Genomic DNA, 18,692 nt, shown 5'->3' on the forward strand with positions numbered 1-18,692 from the left:
CTTCATATATTCAGAAGAAATGTGGATATGGAGCCACTGAAAATGAACCCCGTAGTGGCCATGGCAGGCATGGACGTTCTTAGATCGCTTTTAGCGGGGCTGTGGCCTCCCTAAATTTCACATCAGTCATTATGACAAGACAGAGGAGAATGTTCCCTTTCCAGAGATACCACTATTATTGTTCTAGTCCAAACAGAACCAGCGATATGCCATTTTACATATTGGATGGCAGGAGAAGCCGCATCGGACCCAGAACCCGGAGGTGCCGCCGGTGTCGGTAAGCCAGAGCCCGGCGGGTTCCGCAGCTTCCGCATTTGGTCAAAGGGATGGCTGAGCTGGGTTCCGGAAGCTGCCAAGAGGGACTCCTGACGGTCTGTCAGCTCCTTCGCTTCATGGCGAAGAAGACTGATCTGTTCATCTCGACTCTGGATCTTGTGAAGCTGTGCCCGGAGCACACAGCGTACTGGGTCCGAGTCCGCTGAGTCCATGTTCTGGCCAGTTCGTACTGTCAGTACTGAACCACAGGCTTGGACTCAAAACGCAGACTCAGTTCACAAAAATCAGTCCTTTTGATAAGAATGAGGTCGGTACCCAGGTGATCAGATAGCAAGGGAACAGTGCCCAAATAAGCAGGCGAAAGGCAGGGTCGAAAAGGCAAAACCAGGTCAGGAAACTACAGAGGTCAGGAAACTAGAGGGCTCAAGAAACTCGCACAAGGGGAACAATGCTGCACCGCTGTCCCAAGGAACAAGACGAGCTGGCACAGAAGGAAGGGAACACCAAGGCTATATACTCTGGAGGAGGGGCGACAAGGAGACACAGGTGCAACACATTAGGGCAGGGCAGGTAATCACACAGGAGGGAGGCACGTGAGGGCAGGAAGTAAAGGACCTGAAACGAGACGAGAGGCGAGTATCAAAATAAAACCGGAAGTACAAGACAAAGAGCACTGGGAGAAACAAAAAGATAACTAGCCAGACGGGGCGTGACAATTTGTATAGAGTTGTAAAAATGAACACTAAATATCAATGCAACCTTTGCATAGAAAATGAACAACGAAGCTTGAATTGAAACGTGTCTACAGAGTAATTGTATCATAATAAGGATGTGAAATAACGAGCGTGTGCAGCTGATGGGGGGAAGGCGTTTGGTTGTCTGATGCAGGACAGCATTCTATAAAAAGGTCAAACTCTGGAGAATAAAGTCAAATTAAAAATCACATTTATGTGTTAACTTGTCCAACACAGTCACACTACATGAAAAACACGTTTACAGGCGACTCTCATTTAACACCGCCACGAGCATACAATTGCAAAATCAAGGGCTTACCTTCACTTGAAGATGAAGTCCATTCACCGCTTTCTCCACGAATCTCTCTGTGACGTGACGTGACGTCACGCCACCGTGACGTGCCGCGCCGCACCGCGACGTGACATTCGTGGCTGTCACTCCCGCCATAAGCAGTGCCTTCCTCGTCCGTCGAGTTCGCCTTAAACTACGCAATACGCATGCGTAGCCTCGCAGACGTCACGTTAAAGGCGTCCCTGGGAGAAGCAGAGGGGCGCGAGGACTTATAAAGGACAAGGATACTGTAGCGAATTTGGGGGGGGACAACGCAACCGCAAGAAACTGCCGCGGCCGGGACGCGAACCCGTGTCGCCCGCACCCCAGGGGGCATCGCTAACCGCTAGACTACGGGTCTACTAATACATGCACGTTACAATATTAAGGACTAATAAAAGACACGGCGTTATAAAAGGCGTGCTGGAGGCGTTATAACACAGCACGCTTGGAACTAGAGAGAGGTTTTGATACGTTGTTACCAATTTGTTGTGTGTGGTTGTTTTGATGAAATGATCACGGGGTAGACACATTGGTGCAATGTGTAAAGCAGAGCCTGCGCGTGCAGTCCCAGCTTTATTGAACACGCCACCACTGTGACGTACCTGCAGGCTACAATGCTGTACTGCACCCAGACACACCACTGGTCAACCTCTCTTGCTCCGTCTTTGTGTGCGCGCGCGCGTGTGTTGCGAGACCGATCGATAAAACCAATCGTGTTCCCAAACGTCGATCGTTGCTCCGTTCGAAGTTGTGATTCCGCCCTCTGTCGTCCCAACAAGCACCGCAGTATCCGAGCCAGGGGCATCAAAACACCCACGCCATCACAGCCACTCTAACGAGAGCAGGGCAGATGATGTAAGTTGGACAGATCAAGCCAGACATACACACACACGGACACACACGGACCCGCACATCTGCACACACAGAGCTCAGTAAGGCCAGGGCAGGCTAAGCCTGGGGTTGGACAGCAGCTCTTCATGCGGCTTGCGTCCTGCATGCAGTCCAGTCAATGCCCCACCACGGCGGGGTGGTCTATGGCAGTGGTTCTCAACCTTTGTGGGGTCCTGGACCCCCTGCGTATTTTGGATCTACCCTGAGGACCCCTCCACCTGATCTTGGGGGAGGGGGGTTGCAATTTGATAGAAACAGTAGAAACTGCATTTTAAATTGCATTATAGCATTTATTCACTCTTTGGGGCAAAAATAAGAGCTTTCAGGTGTAACTTAGATATAGTTAACAAAACAGAATTCTTATGCAGTAACTTTTAACAATGCAAACGGGAGCGAGATCTCTTATTAAAATACAACAAATGACACTTGTGAAACAGATGTAATTAGAGAAAAAAAGTCCTGTTACCCTTTATAGTTTAGGTAGATAAAGGTCTCAGTCACATTTGAGTAAAATAATCCTATTTCTATAAATGTCATAGGATCTTTCTTTTAAAGATATTTTATTTTCACGGACCCCTTGCAATTACACCACGGACCACTAGGGGTCCGCGGACCCCCGGTTGAGAAACCCTGGTCTATGGCATGTTGATTTCAAAACGGCCTCCATCTGAACGGAGAGAAATCAGATTTCTGGTGCTTTTCCTCCACTGCGTGCCATGGGTTATAAACCAGGCGCCATTTACCTTCTGCTTGTTGGGCAACCTAACCTGTTCAGTCAGTGAGGGGCATCAGAGGAGCAGTGTGGCTGCAGTCATTCCCTCCAGAACCACTGAGTAGATCCGCCGCCAACATACAGCACGGCTGCTGTAAAGATGTCGCCACGTTTAGAAAGTCAGTCAAAAGCAAAACTTCCAACTGCGTGTTTTGAAAGCGCCTACTCGGCAGAGCTATATAGTGTAACGTGCATGCATAAGTAGACACGTTGGCCGCTAGGTGGCGGGTCTAAGTCTTCAGTCGAGCGGTTAGCGATGTCTCCTGCGGTGCGGGCGACACGGGTTCGCGTCTCGGCCGCGGCAGTTCCTGTGGTTGCCCCCCCCCTCCCCGAATTTGCTATAATATTATAGCCACAATCATTAAGACACAAGCACAAAACGTGCTTTGGTCACGGTTCAGACTATGCCAGGCAGTTTTCTCATCTGCTCACGTGAGGCACTAGTCACTAAAATTTAAAAACCACGCACTATTCTATCGCCAGTCACCATTACAAAGAACTAGTGTTCAAATTACTCGTAAAACAAAAGTGAGTGGTCACAAATTAGTAAGTATGGCTTATTTTAACAGATCTACTATCTCGTATTGGCGGCGCAAATTCTCGTTCGCAGCGGCCTCACCCAGTACCGGTGTGGGAAGAGTCACATTTGAGGCGGCCTCACCCAGTACCGGCGTGGGAAGAGTCACATTTGAGGCGGCCTCACCCAGTATCGGTGTGGGAAGTCACATTTGAGGCGGCCTCACCCAGTATCGGTGTGGGAAGAGTCACATTTGAGGCGGCCTCACTCAGTACCGGTGTGGGAAGAGTCACATTTGAGGCGGCCTCACCCAGTATCGGCGCAGGAAGAGTCACATTTGAGGCGGCCTCGCCCAGTACCGGTGTGGGAAGAGTCACATTTGAGGCGGCCTCGCCCAGTACCGGTGTGGGAAGAGTCACATTTGAGGCGGCCTCACCCAGTATCGGCGCGGGAAGAGTCACATTTGAGGCGGCCTCGCCCAGTACCGGTGTGGGAAGAGTCACATTTGAGGCGGCCTCACCCAGTATCGGCGTGGGAAGAGTCACATTTGAGGCGGCCTCACCCAGTATCGGCGTGGGAAGAGTCACATTTGAGGCGGCCTCGCCCAGGGCCGTCGATGCTGAGCGTCTTTGTCCACGTCTGCGTCCAAGTTTCTTTCTTTCTTTCTTTTGGGTGTTCGTTTGTTAGCTTGAGAGTTTGGTCTGCTGCGCTGTGGGCCCAGGGACCGCGGCCTTGCCCGGAGCTGCACCCGAGGAGGTAACGCCGAGGGCGGTCTGACAGGACTAACTGCTAGCCCATGCAGACCGGCGGTTCCAATAACACCGAGGGCGGTCTGGCCTGGTGTTTTTGGTGTCGTAGTGTGGCGTGCGGGGAGGTGTGTCGGGGGTGTTTGGCTGGGACGCGTTATTATTGTAAACTACTAATAAGACATGTTAGTCCCTAGCTAACGGGTCTGACCCTTTAGCCGAGCGGGTAGTGGTGTTGCCTTGTGGTGCAGTGCACCCCGTATCGAATCCCGCACCGGGCAAGAAAATAACCGGTTACATTGGCGGCAACGGCGGGATCCGGAAGTGTGCAGATCCTCAGAAGTCTCTTCGGAGCGCGGGAAGAACAAAGCGCGAGGGCGCGCTTCCGGGGAGGGTGACGACTGTAAACTACTAATAAGACACGTTAGCCCCCTAGCGAACGGGTCTAACCCTTTAGCCGAGCGGTTAGTGATGCCGCCTTGTGGTGCAGTACACCCCGTATCGAATCCCGCACCGGGCAAGAAAATAACCGGTTACAATAGTGAACACGAGGGCTTTTATTTTCCACGTGGAGACGGACAGCTTTTCCAGCACACATTCAAGTCACTAAGAAGCACGCTCGAGTCAATAAATAAACCTGATACAAACAGATACAGGATAGAAAATAAAACACAAGAGGGTAGAAAACCAACACAAAGACAACAGTATATTAGAAGCACGGCAGGTTGGCAGACAGCTTGGTAGGTGCAGAGCCCTAACTAGACAGCAGCAGCAGCCTCCAGCAGTAGCCGTGGTGGCCCCGCTGTGCCGCTCCAAAGGGCCACTGGTGAATTTAGCAACTTGTGCAAGTTGATCTTTGTTGTTTCGGCCATCTCACAAATGCAGATGTTGCACAGTGTCACACACGTCTTAACGTTTACAGTCAACAACTACTGGATCTATAGAAATAAGGGCAGCAGAGAGACTACATAACAAGCTCTGTCCATCGATGGCGCTAGCAGATACACTGACACGACAGCATCACCACATTTGCAGATGACACCACAGTTATGGGACTAATGAGCGGCAGTGAGGAGAGGGCCTATAGGAGTGGAAGATTTAACCATGTGGTGCCATAATGGCAACCTCTCTCTAAATGCCAATAAGACAGAAGTTATCGCTGTTGACTTTAGAAAGCTCAGAGAAAATCACATTCCTATTGCCATCAATGGGTCATCTGTTGAAAATGTGGACAGTTTTTAGATTTCTCGGTTTACACATCACAGACACCCTCACGTGGTCTCTCAACACCAACGTTATCCTGAAGAAGGCACAGCAGCGACTGTATTTTCTGAGGCATCTCAAGAGTTTTGCTACGAGTACCAAAACTCGTATGAACTTTGATGGCGGTACCATGGAGAGTATGCTGACAGGCTGTGTCACAGTGTGGTTTGGCAACCTGACTGCTCAGGTCTGCAGACTGCTTCAGAGGACTGTAAGGACAGCAGCAGAAATCATTGGCATGGAAATACCACACCTTCACAATATTTACACCACATGCTGCAAAAGGAAAGCCCAAAACATCATTAAGGACCCCAGCCACCCCGCTCATGTTCTGCTCTCGCTCCTTCCACCTAAAAAACATTACTGGAGCATCAAACATCACACCATCCGCTCAGTAATAGTTTCTTTCCACAGGCAGTCAGGCTGCTGGGCAGCTGACGCACCCATATGCACCTCACATTGTTGTTATCCTGTACTGTTCTAGTATATTGTGTATATAATGTATGAATTCACCGTATTTGTTTTGTACATGGGGTGTAGTTGTGTTAAGGCAGAGAGCCAGAGCACAAGAATGTCCTTGTATTTGAAATACATGACAATAAAGATGAGCTTGAACTGGTCAGTTGTTTATGAAAGCATCTATATTTGAATCACACTGACAATGGAGACATTTTTTATTTGACAACTTTTACCTTACCATTTCCCTCTTTATCCGCTGCTCTCTGTTAGTGGTGCCATGAGAACAACAAGACCAACTACTCTGGCTAGAAATGATGACTTTCATCCCCCAGTGGGAACCGATTATCATCAGTAAAATCAGGACGAACCAGCTGGTGGACAGATGGGTGAAAAACCAATGTCTGGAGGCGCACACTGCCAACTACTGACTTACTTTCTATAAAGTATAAGTAACACAAGGAGCAGCAACGTGCACCAAAGGCGGGACTCAAACTGACTGCTGATGTTGATTTTGGGCGTCAATTCTCTTTTCAGGGTGTCAAGTATCTAGTTTAGCTTCAACAAGTCGGGGGATGATCTCACAGGTAGTCCACTTTGGCATCCAGCCACCGAATGAAACACTGCAAAAGTAAAGCGGCAGTTGAGGTGAAAGCGGAGGTTCAAATCAACTCCAGCCGTTTTCACAGTATTCTGCGTGTTCCTCCCCCAAATACCAGCATCCACTTCTTCTATTTCGAAAAGATTATTTTTCGGGCATTTGTTTACCTTTATTGGACAGTAACAGTGAAGAGGCAGACAGGAAATCTGGGAAAGCGAGCGAGGGGTATGACATGTAACAAAGGCCGGAATCGAACCGGCAACAGTTGCGGTCATGTGGCACACGCTATAACCATTCGGCTATGGGGGGCACCAGCATTTTCTTTTACATAAAAGTGAATGGTGACCTGCTACAGGGTGTGACCCCACAGTCACATGATCAAACGACCTTACACTGTACAGACAATGAGGGCGTACAGGAACGGAAAAACTAGGAGACAGAAAACCGAAGCCGCCGCCTGCGACCCCATCAGGTGAGTTTTGCTGAAGCTGCTCCACAGCAGTCATTTTCAGAACAGCCTTTAACACCCGAGCTGTTGAGCTGACGTCCAGATGAGGCAGTAACATTAATTTTCATTTAATCTCCAAGTTTCCTCTCATGTTGTGTGAAAAGTGCCGATCTCATTCCGGAACATACTATTTAAACAGGCAGTATAAGCTTTCAGAACAACGGAATTGAGTAGCAAAAACAAAAATCAATACACTGCCATGTAAATATTGTGCCTCCAACTTAGTTTCATTATTTGACAGAAACCCAAAAGTTAAGATTGCTTGTTGTGTGCCAAGTAAGTTCAGCGATGGTCTATGGAACTCGTTTTCAACCGGTCCGAGAATTTCAGAAATTGAAAAGAATAAACTTTTTTTTTCCCCTCTTACTTTACAAGCAAGGTTCAGGAATATGACCATTTGTAAAAAGAGTGCTTTAAATTAATTTAATAGGCCGACAGAGCATTAAATCTTACAACAGCTAGGTTATGTTGTTTTGTCAGACTGAAGGGATGAAAACGGCACAAAAAAGGAGGAAGAGGGTTCTTAAAGTGGGAGGTGCTGATCACTACTGCAGACAGCAGCTCTGTCCGTTGGCATCCTTGGAGCGCAGACACAGTTTGGGTTTGTAGTTCTCCAGGTAGAGCAGCTGTTTGGAGTTGAATGCTCCACGACGTTTCCTGAACACACACACACAACACACACACACACACACTGTTTGAGAAAAGCCTAAAGAGCGTGCCAGTTATCAAGCAGCTGCAACTGGACTTTAGAAAAAGGTACTGTTGCTTTTTGCTAAATCCAGACAGCACACTTGCAGAATTCCGACAACATATTCTAAACCACTCAGCAGTGAATGTATTTAAAAGGGCGCTGACTCAGCTGAAGGCTCTCGTTCATTTGTGCCGTAATCGACTGTCACCAGATTTTTCTTTAAAGCCCAGCATCATTTTTACCACAACATGCAACTTACACAGCAGCCGTTCGTTAATATTTTATTGAAAGTGCTCCGATTAACATGCAGTTTGCACACATATACTGTAATCATAACTCATTTTCAGAACTTCATTAGAGCTTGTTACATCTACTTTTTGTACCAAAAACCATGGGATTATTTCATACATTTTTCTATGATCACAGCTTCAGAATAAATGGTTTTAAGACAGCTTTACAGGAATAAACTGTTCCCGATTCCTCATTATATTCCTATGCAATGTTTATCGGCGTTACTGTACTGCTGTTCTCTGCAAACCACATACACTGGCTAATACTCCTCATATCCTGTCGCTCATCTGGTCCGGTGTCAGTGATGTGATCTAAGTCCCCTCCGCATATTTACTTGCATTTCTCTACTTAACCCTTCTCCCCCTCCAGGCTGTGTCCTAATATCGTCTGCTTCAACAATTCTATTTCCCCACAGGGATCAATAAATTCCACTAATCTATTCTGACCCACAGCTGTACGATTTAATCTAAACTGAATTTAAGCAGGGAAATGTTCCAAAAAAAACACTGTGCAAATAAAACGGAAATCAAAAGGATGTCCACGTTTACCTTATTATTTTCAATGGTCTCCACAGTTGGTTAATATTCTACTGCTACTTCATTAGGTAACGGTTTTGTGTCTTAAACTGGGGGTGTAGAGCACAGCGGTACTCAACAGAACACTGAATTTAGGGGACAAGAGTATTACACTTACAGTCTTATGAAGTGCACAGCATCCTCGTACTCCATTCCACACTCGATTAGGGCCAGGGCCACCAGCACAGGAGCTCTGAGGAGACCAACAGGCAACCGTTGCTCAGATGAACCCATAATAGTGTACCTTACCATGCTTAAAATGTATAAAATAACAAAAACACACCAAAAAAAAACAAAAAAAACCAATAATAGATGTGTTGTCTAACTTGTTTATTACTTGAGTTTACATCCTTTGACTTTTTGCCTGTAATTCAAACAAGACTGTGAAATCAGTTCTGAAAGATGAAAAACTCACTACAACTTCAAAAACTAAGGCCCATACCAGTGAAGTGTGCTGGACTTCACCTTCCTATGGCAGTACAATGTGCATATTTGGCATTTGAAAAGCAAAAAAAAAAAAATCCTGGTAAGGCGGATGTGTTGTTAAAGCCTTATCATAGTAGGTATAGCCCAATGGGTTAGCATCGCATTAGCACTGCATTTATATTGATGCTCATTGTGTGAATTCGTTTTATCTCATCTCATCTTCAGCCGCTTCTCCGGGGTGGGGTCGCGGTGGCAGCAAGCTAAGTAGGGCACTCCAGACGTCCCTCTCCCCAACAACGCCCTCCTGCTCCTCATGGGGGATCCCCCAAGGTGTTCCCAGGCCAGATTGGACATGTAGTCCCTCCAGCGAGTTCTGGGTCTACCCCGGGGTCTCCTCCCAGTTGGACATGCCTGGAAAACCTCCAAAGGAAGGTGTCCAGGAGGCATCCTAATCAAATGCCCGAACCACCTTAACTGGCTCCTTTCGACGTGAAGGAGCAGCGACTCTACTCCGAGCTCCCTCTGGATGTCCGAGCTCCTCACCCTATCTCTAAGGCTGAGCCCAGACACCCTACGGAGGAAACTCATTTCAGCCACATGTATCTGCAATCTCACCCTTTCGGTCACTACCCAAAGCTCATGACCATAGGTGAGGGTTGAAACAAAGACTGACTAGTAAATCGAGAGCTTTGCCTTCCGGCTCAGCTCCCTCTTCACCACAACGGTCCAGTACACCATCCGCATTACTGCTGATGCTGCACCAATCCGCCTGTCAATCTCCCGCTCCATCCTACCCTCACTCATGAACAAGACCCCAAGATACTTGAACTCCTTCACTTGAGGCAACAACTCATCCCCAACCCGGAGGGAGCAATATGTTTGACTCGATTTTTTTAAATAATAGGCTTTACGGCAGTCGGTTCGTAAGTACGGGAATTCGTAAGTACGGGAGTTCGTATGTCGGGCGTTCGTAACCCGGGGACTACCTGTATGCCAATTTCCTTTCAATAAATTCACCCACTGAATCTATAATCTATTTAAGTCACAGGCCATTTCATAAATATTCTTTTTAGTCAAACTGTGAGAAGCAATGCCAGTTTGTTGCTCAGTAAACTAGCCTGCTGTGACACAGCAGTCTAGGTGTCAACTTGCAGTGCTTTTACTCATTCAGGCTTTGGGTAAAAGGACGGCACTTACTCAATATTGCACCTACTTCAAAACTAACAAACATGGAGGTTCAACCAATAACATTTTCATGATAACATGTTGTTAACTGCCAAAAACAAAGATTTGCTACCAGTACGTAACTGGCCAGCTTTCATTCACAAACTAACGCACAAAACCTACAAACTGGTTAATTGCAGCAATAATCATGAAGTTAATCAGGACACCCCTACTATATAGTCTGTACCAACCGTCCCAATCCAGCTACACAGTGAACAGCCACACAGCAGCCAGGCTCCTCTCTAAATTTAGTCTGCAGAAGGTTCAGCCAGTCATTAACCACCTGGTCTGGGGGTGCTGAGCCATCATCAAACGGCCAATCCTAGGGAGACAGAATGACAAACAGGTCTAGAGGGACACGATCCTGATGTCTGTCTTTACTTCTGTAGTGATGAGAATTCATATCCTAGTGGTCTATTGGCATTGGAACAAGGGGGCGTAAGTGTGGATAAATGAATAAATTCAGTCCACTGGGCTACAATTTCTTCTACAGAAAACAATGACAGTTAATATTTTCAAAGGACCCCGTCTTTACTTTCTTATCCCAATCAGTTTCAACTCAAATTATTTCTTTTTACCTGACCAACATGGCATTGGCGTCCCCTACTATTTCTTTCCTGAATTCTAGTTTGTCTGGCATAGTAACACCACTGCTATAACCGCTGAATAAAATGTTTTGAAACTGTGTACGATTCAATATAATGTCAAACTCTGACCGACTTATGATAGTCAGCTGAGCCATTCACGTGCTTTTTAATTACAATGGCTTGGCAATTAACATACTCGAATGAATACAAATGAAATCTGTGCTCATGCATGTCTCATAAATTAGGCAAGAAAATTCTGTTGGGATGTGTGAGAGACTACACTTTCATAAAAGCAGACGGAGAAATGAGGCCCACGGTCTGTGAATGCAAAGACCATGCCGTTTCCATGTAAGTCAGTGTTTCCCAACCCAGTCCTAAAGGAACCCCTATCCAGCAGATTTTCTTTGCAACCCTGAATAGGTACCTGTTTGTAGTTATTCAACCAATCAGCAATGAATTATGTCAGCTGTTGCACACCTTGCCTAATTAAGTGCTGTGAGATGATTGGTTGAGTAAGTACAAGCAGGGCTACCTATGCAGGGTTACAATGAAAATCTGCAGGATAGGGGTTCCTTGAGGACTGGGTTGGGAAATGCTGGTGTAAGTAATGCAATGATAACACCTGCTGTATTGTCTTTCTTCTCAAAAGATTATGACTGAATGGATGAAACGTCCACATGCGTCTTACCAGGACTTGTATGCCCTCCTGCTCCACCGGGGTCTTGTCATACGTAGCAGCACAAACTCTCACTAAGGTCTGCACGCCATATGCCTTCAGATCCTAAACAATGTGCACATACATTAAACTCTGTGATGTGATGTCATATAAACAAACAAACATCTCAATTTCCTTCACCGTTCGGGAATTCACAATGCTTTTTAATATGAGCATTAATTCAGAAGCTCTCTACCTCTATGAATCTCCCCAGCTGGGCGTTGGTGGGGTTGTGTGTGATGAGGAATCGGAGACAGTCGTAGGTGATCTCTACTGGGGCCGGCCGGTTCATTTTAAGACTCAAAAGGTTCTTACGGGAAAAAGTTAAGCGAAGTGCTGGGCTTCCGAGATGTTCAAAACGGCTTCCGGGACATTAAAAAAAAAAAAAAAATTCTCCAGAGACTGTCTAAAAAATTCTTAGAGAAGCACGAGAAAGAAAAATTGTAGGCCACAAATACAGGGACAGCCTTCAAGACAGTCAAAAGGATTGTAAATCAAATGCGTTTGCCAAAGGAAAAAAAACAAAAAATAGAAATTAAGTGCAGTACTCTTCTTGGGGAAAGATGACGATATTATGAAGAATTCAAAATGTACTCTTGAGTGGGTATTGCCACTTGGGGGGAGGGGATCATCCACACAGATGACAAAAAATATTCTTGTAAATTAAGAATGGGGGAAAAAGTGGTTATCTAAAAGTTCTTCTCGGCAATAAAAAGGGTGTTTTCTTGGATAAACAAAAAGCAAAACAGGCTCAAGAACAGATTAGGGGTTACGATGACGGGGGACAATGATCGTCCATTCAGAAGAAAGAGGGGAAAAAGGACAAAAAAAATGAGCCGTCCTCCCTTCCTTCTTTCTTTGAAACCGGTTAGCCCATTCAAGAACGCCTCGCACACATCAGGCCGATCAGGAGAAGGAAAAGCAGAAAAGGAGAGCTGAGGAGAAAGAGAGAAGAGGAGAACGGTCAGCTCCTTGGGGTCCCAGGGTAAGAACACAGCCTCCTCCGTTCCCCGGGGTAGTTGGTAGGCTGAGGGTTGGCTCGTCTTCATAGGGGTTGGACTGGGCGGCAGTAAGGGTCTTTGTGGACAGAGAGAACAACGTTAAGCGTCACCGCGACTCGTGTCAAGTCTGACTGCGGAGACACACAGAGGGAGGGTAAAATCACATCGGCGGGAAACCTAACCCTGACAAATTTACATCTAGACTTAAAAGTGTGTACATCACCACAGCACAGACTCTGAGCCACACTTCTTCCATTCTGTTTACGAGGCAATTCTGTAAAGAGCGACTAAACCCTACACCGTTTTACTGAGTTTGCAGACATCTAGATGTTAAAACCCCTGTAAAGGTTAAAAACATGGCAGGTGGATCTGGGTACTCTGTGGTGCTAGCATAGCAAGAGAAATAATAACAATGATTCTGTTGCATATATATATATATATATATATATAATATACACGTACATAAAAACAACTCTAAAGGCTCCCACACACTGTGTGATTTTGGTCATCTTGCAAGTTTACTCTATGTGCCACTGGATGACGGAAACAAAAGGAAACCCCCGGTCAGGCTGTACTTGCTGTACTTGTTGAAGTGAGTCTGCTACAAATGGTGAGGCTGCAGCCTATGTCAGCCAAAAGCGCACCGCTGTTGGCTGACATAGGCTGACATAGGTGATATGTCCAAACATTCGTCACGGAGCTGTCACATGTAGGTATTTTAGACGAGCAAATTACTTTCAGCGAGTCTCTGACAGCAACACACACACACACACAAACTCAGAGAGAAATACACAGTGTGCTGGGCAGTGCGATCCTTGCAGAAATACATCGTTTTCTACCCTGACCCTACCGGTCACGCCCCAGGATGGCGTGTAAAGGCTGGCGTGCATCAGCCGACTTTTGCTCCGATTTCAAGTCCCCGACTGAACGCCAGCTAATTTCGCAGTCGCAGAGTAATCTTGAAGAAGTCGTCGCAAAGTCCCGAGTCTGTCCGTTTTAACAGACCCGTAATGTGAGACGGTCAAGAGACAGGATTTTTCGGTCCCGCTCCAGTCTGGAATTTGTCGGCGACCTGCCGGGTCATTTCAAAATGTGCAGTGACGTGCAGTGACACAACTGTCCACGTGGACTGCCAACTGCCAATGAATGAGTTCACCATCCATCCATTATCTTAACCGCTTATCTTGCTCTCAGGGTCGCGGGGATGCTGGAGCCTATCCCAGCAGTCTCCCCGCCTGGGCAGCAGGCGGGGAGACACCCTGGACAGGCCGCCGGGCCATCACACAGGGCCCACACACACACACATTCATTCCTAGGGACAATTCAGTACAGCTGAGTCACCTGACCTACATGTCTTTGGACTGTGGGAGGAAACCGGAGCCCCCGGAAGAAACCCACGCAGACACGGGGAGACCATGCAAACTCCACACAGAGGACGACCCGGGACGACCCCCAAGGTTGGACTACCCCGGGGCTCGAACCCAGGACCTTCTTGCTGTGAGGCGACCGCGCTAACCGCTGCGCCACCGTGCCGGCCATGAATGAGTTTACAATAAAACCAAACGCCAACCAGCGTTAAGCCCGAGGAAGAACAATAAATAACCAAAAACATGGTGGGGAAGAAGTGGACGAGACAACAGGAAGAGTCATCGGTGGCCCTGTGGCAGCAACATGACTGCCTTTTTAACGTGGCGGCAGACGTTTACCATGACAGAGAGGAGAAACATGGTGGTGCAAGCCCGCCGACGCCCTTCAACTACCCGGTGAGTTAACACTATTTCAAGCTCACGTTGCTATTTGGAAGAGTGCCTTGGATCCGCTTTTTCGATCAGGCCTCTGACCTCTTCCCTCCGTCCAACGAGCACTTACTTTAACTGCCTCTGAACGCTGTGGCCCTCCTACTTTTACACGTTCATCATCAAAATAACATATCAGCTAGCAGTCGGGTATTATTACGTGAAGGTGTTTGGCGAACTTTTCTTAACCGTTTAACGAGAATCAGCTTGTCAGGACCGGGTGCGCTGACGAACGTCCCGGCACACTGCGCTGCCATGGCAAATTGTTGTAATGGCGCCAGGACTTGAAAAAGTCTTGTAAAAATCCGGTGATGTGCGACCCCACTACGATCGTGTAGAACTATGAACTGTTGGTCGTGTGCTGACACTTGGCATAAGCCTTAGTTTCTATCCTCGTATCCCGCGCGGCAGTACACAACGAAAGTAGGGAAATTAGTATCAGATATCGATCCGATACTGTCCTCATGTACTCACACTCGTAAAACTACTCTGATACTCCGATACAACTGTACCCAATAACCAACTAGACAATTCCGGCGGAAATCGTGAAAAGTGAGTGGTGCCTTTTTTTCGCCATTCGTACAGGACGAGATGGCGCCAGATAGACAACGTGGAGCAAGAAGTGACAAAGTTACAAGCGTGTGTAACCTGGACGAGTGCAGACAGCCCGGGCACGGGTGGGTCGCATCACGCGGGTCGGTCAGAGTGGGTGTTTCCTGCTACACTGCGACTGCGTTGCATGTGGTTGCGTGCAAGCAGCGTTTTCCGCTTCACTCCTGCTTCAACAGGTAAAAACGACATAGGCGGCACGGTGGCGCAGTGGTTAGCGCGGTCGCCTCACACCAAGAAGGTCCTGGGTTTGAGCCCTGGGGTAGTCCAACCTTGGTGGGTCAACCCGGGTCATCCCGTGTGGAGTTTGCATGTTCTCCCCGTGTCTGCGTGGGGGCTCAGGGCTCCGGTTTCCTCCCACAGTCCAAAGACATGTAGGTCAGGTGAACTGGCCGTACTAAATTGGCCCTAGGTATGAATTTGTGTGTGTGTGTGTGTGTGTGGGTGGGCCCTGTGATGGCCTGGCGGCCTGTCCAGGGTGACTCCCCACCTGCCGCCCAATGACTGCTGGGATAGGCTCCAGCATCCCCCGCGACCCTGAGAGCAGGATAAGCGGTTCAGATAATGGACGGATAAATACCTCGTTGTACCAGAGGCAATGCGATGCAGCAATGCAACCTCGTGTTTTTTTTTTTTATTGCACATTCAATGAAATCAATCAAATCATGTGTATCCATGATCCCGTAATTAAGAAGATCTAGTTAATTAATTCAGATCCAGCTAATACAGCCTACGCTTCCAAACCCTGCAAAACCAACTGCATTATCACTTGACAAAGCTCCATACGCACGCAGTGACGCAGAAAACATGGCTGGCATGCAACTACACACAACACAGGCGCAGCTGGTGTGGCAGGTAATAAAAAACCCCCGCTCTGCCGCACCCACGTCACTCGCCGCGTTCGTGCCTGGTTCTGCTGCAGTTGTATGTTGTCCTGAAATCCACTGAATGTGTCACACGTCACACTTAAGTGAAATGTGTGGCAGTGCCGTCTGTTCAGGAAAACACAAAGTTGAATGTTGAAATGTCAGCAACAGCATCGTGTTGCATATTTAATTTGTTACAGTCAGCAAGTGAGGAACACGCGATGAAAATAAAACAAGTTTTCTTAGTCGCTGTTAGAAGTGTAATGGTATTGAGTACTCATATCGACACTCACTATCGGCAGGTACCCAAATGTAAGTGCTTGTACTTGGTCTGAAAAACGTGGCATCGGTGCATCCCTAGACGAAAGCCCTAAATTCTCTTGACACAACTAAAACGTCACCAGAGCCCATGACTTCGCAAATCAGTACTCTTGTAAGCTGTCCTTAACCCCGCCACACCGAACGCCCCAAAACAGCCGGCCATCACTCAGACTGAATTGTCCATCGCTTGGAAAACCTGTCAGGAGAAGAAGCCAAGATGACCAAAATCACCCCGTGTGTGTGTGTGTGTGCGCAGTGGCCTTAAAGCCAAAAGGCATAATGGGACCATTAGCCTTGCTACCCACCTGTGTATATGGCAGTGTGTTAGACTAGCTGGTGTCTTCTGTTCACTTGTCCACAATAAGCAGCAGGTGCTGGGCTTGGCAAAACTCCCATCCAAGCCTTCCAAGCGCCATACATGTGCAGCCTAAAGGAGAGAGGGAGAGACAGAGAGAGAGAGGGAGAGACAGAGAGAGAGAGAGAGACAGAAAGAGAGAGAGGGAGAGACAGAGAGAGAGAGAGGGAGAGGGAGAGACAGAGACAGAGAGAGAGAGGGAGAGACAGAGAGAGAGACAGAGAGAGGGAGAGACAGAGAGAGAGGGCGAGACAGAGAGAGAGAGGGAGAGACAGAGAGAGAGAGGGAGAGAGAGACAGACAGAGAGAGAGAGAGGGAGAGACAGAGAGAGGGAGAGAGAGACAGACAGAGAGAAAGAGAGGGAGAGACAGAAAGAGAGACAGAGAGAGAGAGAGGGAGAGACAGAAAGAGAGACAGAAAGAGAGAGAGGGAGAGAGAGAGGGAGAGAGAGACAGACAGAGAGAAAGAGAGGGAGAGACAGAAAGAGAGACAGAGAGAGAGAGGGAGAGAGAGAGAGACAGACAGAGAGAGAGGGAGAGACAGAGAGAGGGAGAGAGAGACAGACAGAGAGAAAGAGAGGGAGAGACAGAAAGAGAGACAGAGAGAGAGAGGGAGAGACAGAGAGACAGAGAGAGGGGAGAGACAGAGAGAGGGAGAGAGACAGAGAGAGAGAGAGGGAGAGACAGAGAGAGGGAGAGAGAGACAGACAGAGACAGAGAGAGAGGGAGAGAGAGAGAGAGACAGAGAGAGGGGGGGAGAGACAGAGAGAAAGACAGAGAGGGGGGGAGAGGGAGAAGGGGCTTGCTGTTAGGACACACCGCGGAGCTGCTTCAGCTGTGTCACCGCGCTGCAGCGACTACGGGCGGTCCACTCACCGTGATGTGAGTGGAGCAGGTTGTTCATTGAGCGGACACAGGAAGATGTGACGGCTCCGGGATGTAGACACACCATTGATGATGGCTGTTGTTGTTGTTGTTTTCTCTCTCTCTTGTTCTCCTGCGGCCTGGCTAACAAAGCGCTCCGAGACGGCCCGCTAGCTCGCTGCTAACCTGCCACACAACGAGAGACGTGTCAGTACCGAACCCCCCCCCGTCCCCCCCCCGCCCCAATCAGTCAACCGGAGGCAGAACCAGCGGCGTCTCACCCTACCCGCCGCTAGCTAACAACACACCCACCCACACACACACACTCGTCATGGCGTGGTGCCGTTATTACACTCGACGGCCAGAATCCACTTCGCGAAAGGCTGGACTGAGCAAGCCGAGCCGTTTTAAGCTTGTGCCCGGCCCAGACGCGGAAACGGTCCGCCTTCTAGCGGGGAGCCCCGCTAGCGTCAGCACCGGATTAGCATAGCCCGTCAACCCGGCTAGCTTAGCTCGCTAGCCGCTAGCTAACCCCACTAAACCAGACGGCGCGCAGGTCCAGAACGCGAGCAAGTATTCCTTTTTATTACAAATAAAAAATAAAAATAAAAAGTTAACAAAATAAACAAACTCCAGTTAAATCGAGGCAATGGACACGTTGGGCACCGAAACAGCCGTGCTAGCACTTTGCCGCGGCCATACTTCCGTGCCAGCTGGGGTCTGGCCCGTCACTGGCCCGCCACTGGCCCACACTGGCCCTCCTCCGCCACACGTACACAAGCCACGGCGAGGTTGAAGGGGCACAACTTACAAAATCAAGGGGTGTCGCTGAAAGCCTGGACTCTCCTAACAAGGCAGCACCGCCAGCACAGGGACCATGTTGAACCGACTCAAAGGCCTGGCGCTTGTGTCAAACGCTTAGTGAGCGACAGCGCCCCCAGTGGTTGGGTTGGGTTGGGTTGGGTGAGTGTGTGGTCGGCCTGCACCCCTGACGGCTGTTCCGGTACACACAAGCTGGGGGTGCAAAGATCACCTCGTGGTTAGTTCTCAGAGATGGATGGATGAGAAGGAGACGGAGATGTCATTCCCACTGCTTTTCCGGGCGAGACTAGGAAGACCCGCCCCTACGCTATCTCTGATTGGCTAACCCTATCCCTAACCCCACCCTAACCTTAACCAACGGAGGCGACGAGTACTAGCCAATCAGAGGCAGAGTTCGCGGAAAACGGGTACGCGTACTGGCCAATCAGAGACAGAGTGCCCAGAAAAGCGGT

General features: G+C 48.4%; 1 protein-coding gene across 2 annotated transcripts; it reads right to left on the reverse strand.

Annotated features, from left to right (window-relative positions):
* Positions 1 to 4,824: 4,824 nt before the first annotated feature.
* On the reverse strand, positions 4,825 to 18,513 carry LOC130125948 (protein tyrosine phosphatase type IVA 2-like). 2 transcript variants are annotated; one of them, XM_056295322.1, is made up of 8 exons: positions 18,230 to 18,513; positions 17,431 to 17,604; positions 16,506 to 16,627; positions 11,804 to 12,542; positions 11,581 to 11,673; positions 10,497 to 10,627; positions 8,774 to 8,848; positions 4,825 to 7,755 (listed from the first exon to the last, which is right to left on the reverse strand). In XM_056295322.1, the coding sequence occupies exons 4-8, from the start codon at positions 11,897 to 11,899 to the stop codon at positions 7,644 to 7,646; spliced, it is 507 nt and encodes a 168-aa protein (XP_056151297.1). In that variant the 5' UTR covers positions 11,900 to 12,542; positions 16,506 to 16,627; positions 17,431 to 17,604; positions 18,230 to 18,513; the 3' UTR covers positions 4,825 to 7,643. The 2 variants fall into 2 exon arrangements, with proteins under 2 accessions (XP_056151297.1, XP_056151296.1); XM_056295321.1 differs by having other exon boundaries at positions 11,804 to 12,684.
* Positions 18,514 to 18,692: the final 179 nt, after the last annotated feature.

The sequence above is a fragment of the Lampris incognitus genome, chromosome 16 (assembly GCF_029633865.1).
Source record: "Lampris incognitus isolate fLamInc1 chromosome 16, fLamInc1.hap2, whole genome shotgun sequence".
Lineage (NCBI taxonomy): Eukaryota > Metazoa > Chordata > Actinopteri > Lampriformes > Lampridae > Lampris > Lampris incognitus.

Excerpts from the sequence above, each read along its gene's own strand:
- LOC130125948 (XM_056295322.1), bottom strand. The coding sequence starts at position 11,899 with ATGAACCGGCCGGCCCCAGTAGAGATCACCTACGACTGTCTCCGATTC. Across the intron at positions 10,628-11,580 it reads AGGAGGGCATACAAGTCCTG|GATTGGCCGTTTGATGATGG; the intron begins GTAAGACGCATG and ends CTGTCTCCCTAG. Across the intron at positions 7,756-8,773 it reads GCTGTGCACTTCATAAGACT|GAAACGTCGTGGAGCATTCA; the intron begins GTAAGTGTAATA and ends GTGTGTGTTCAG.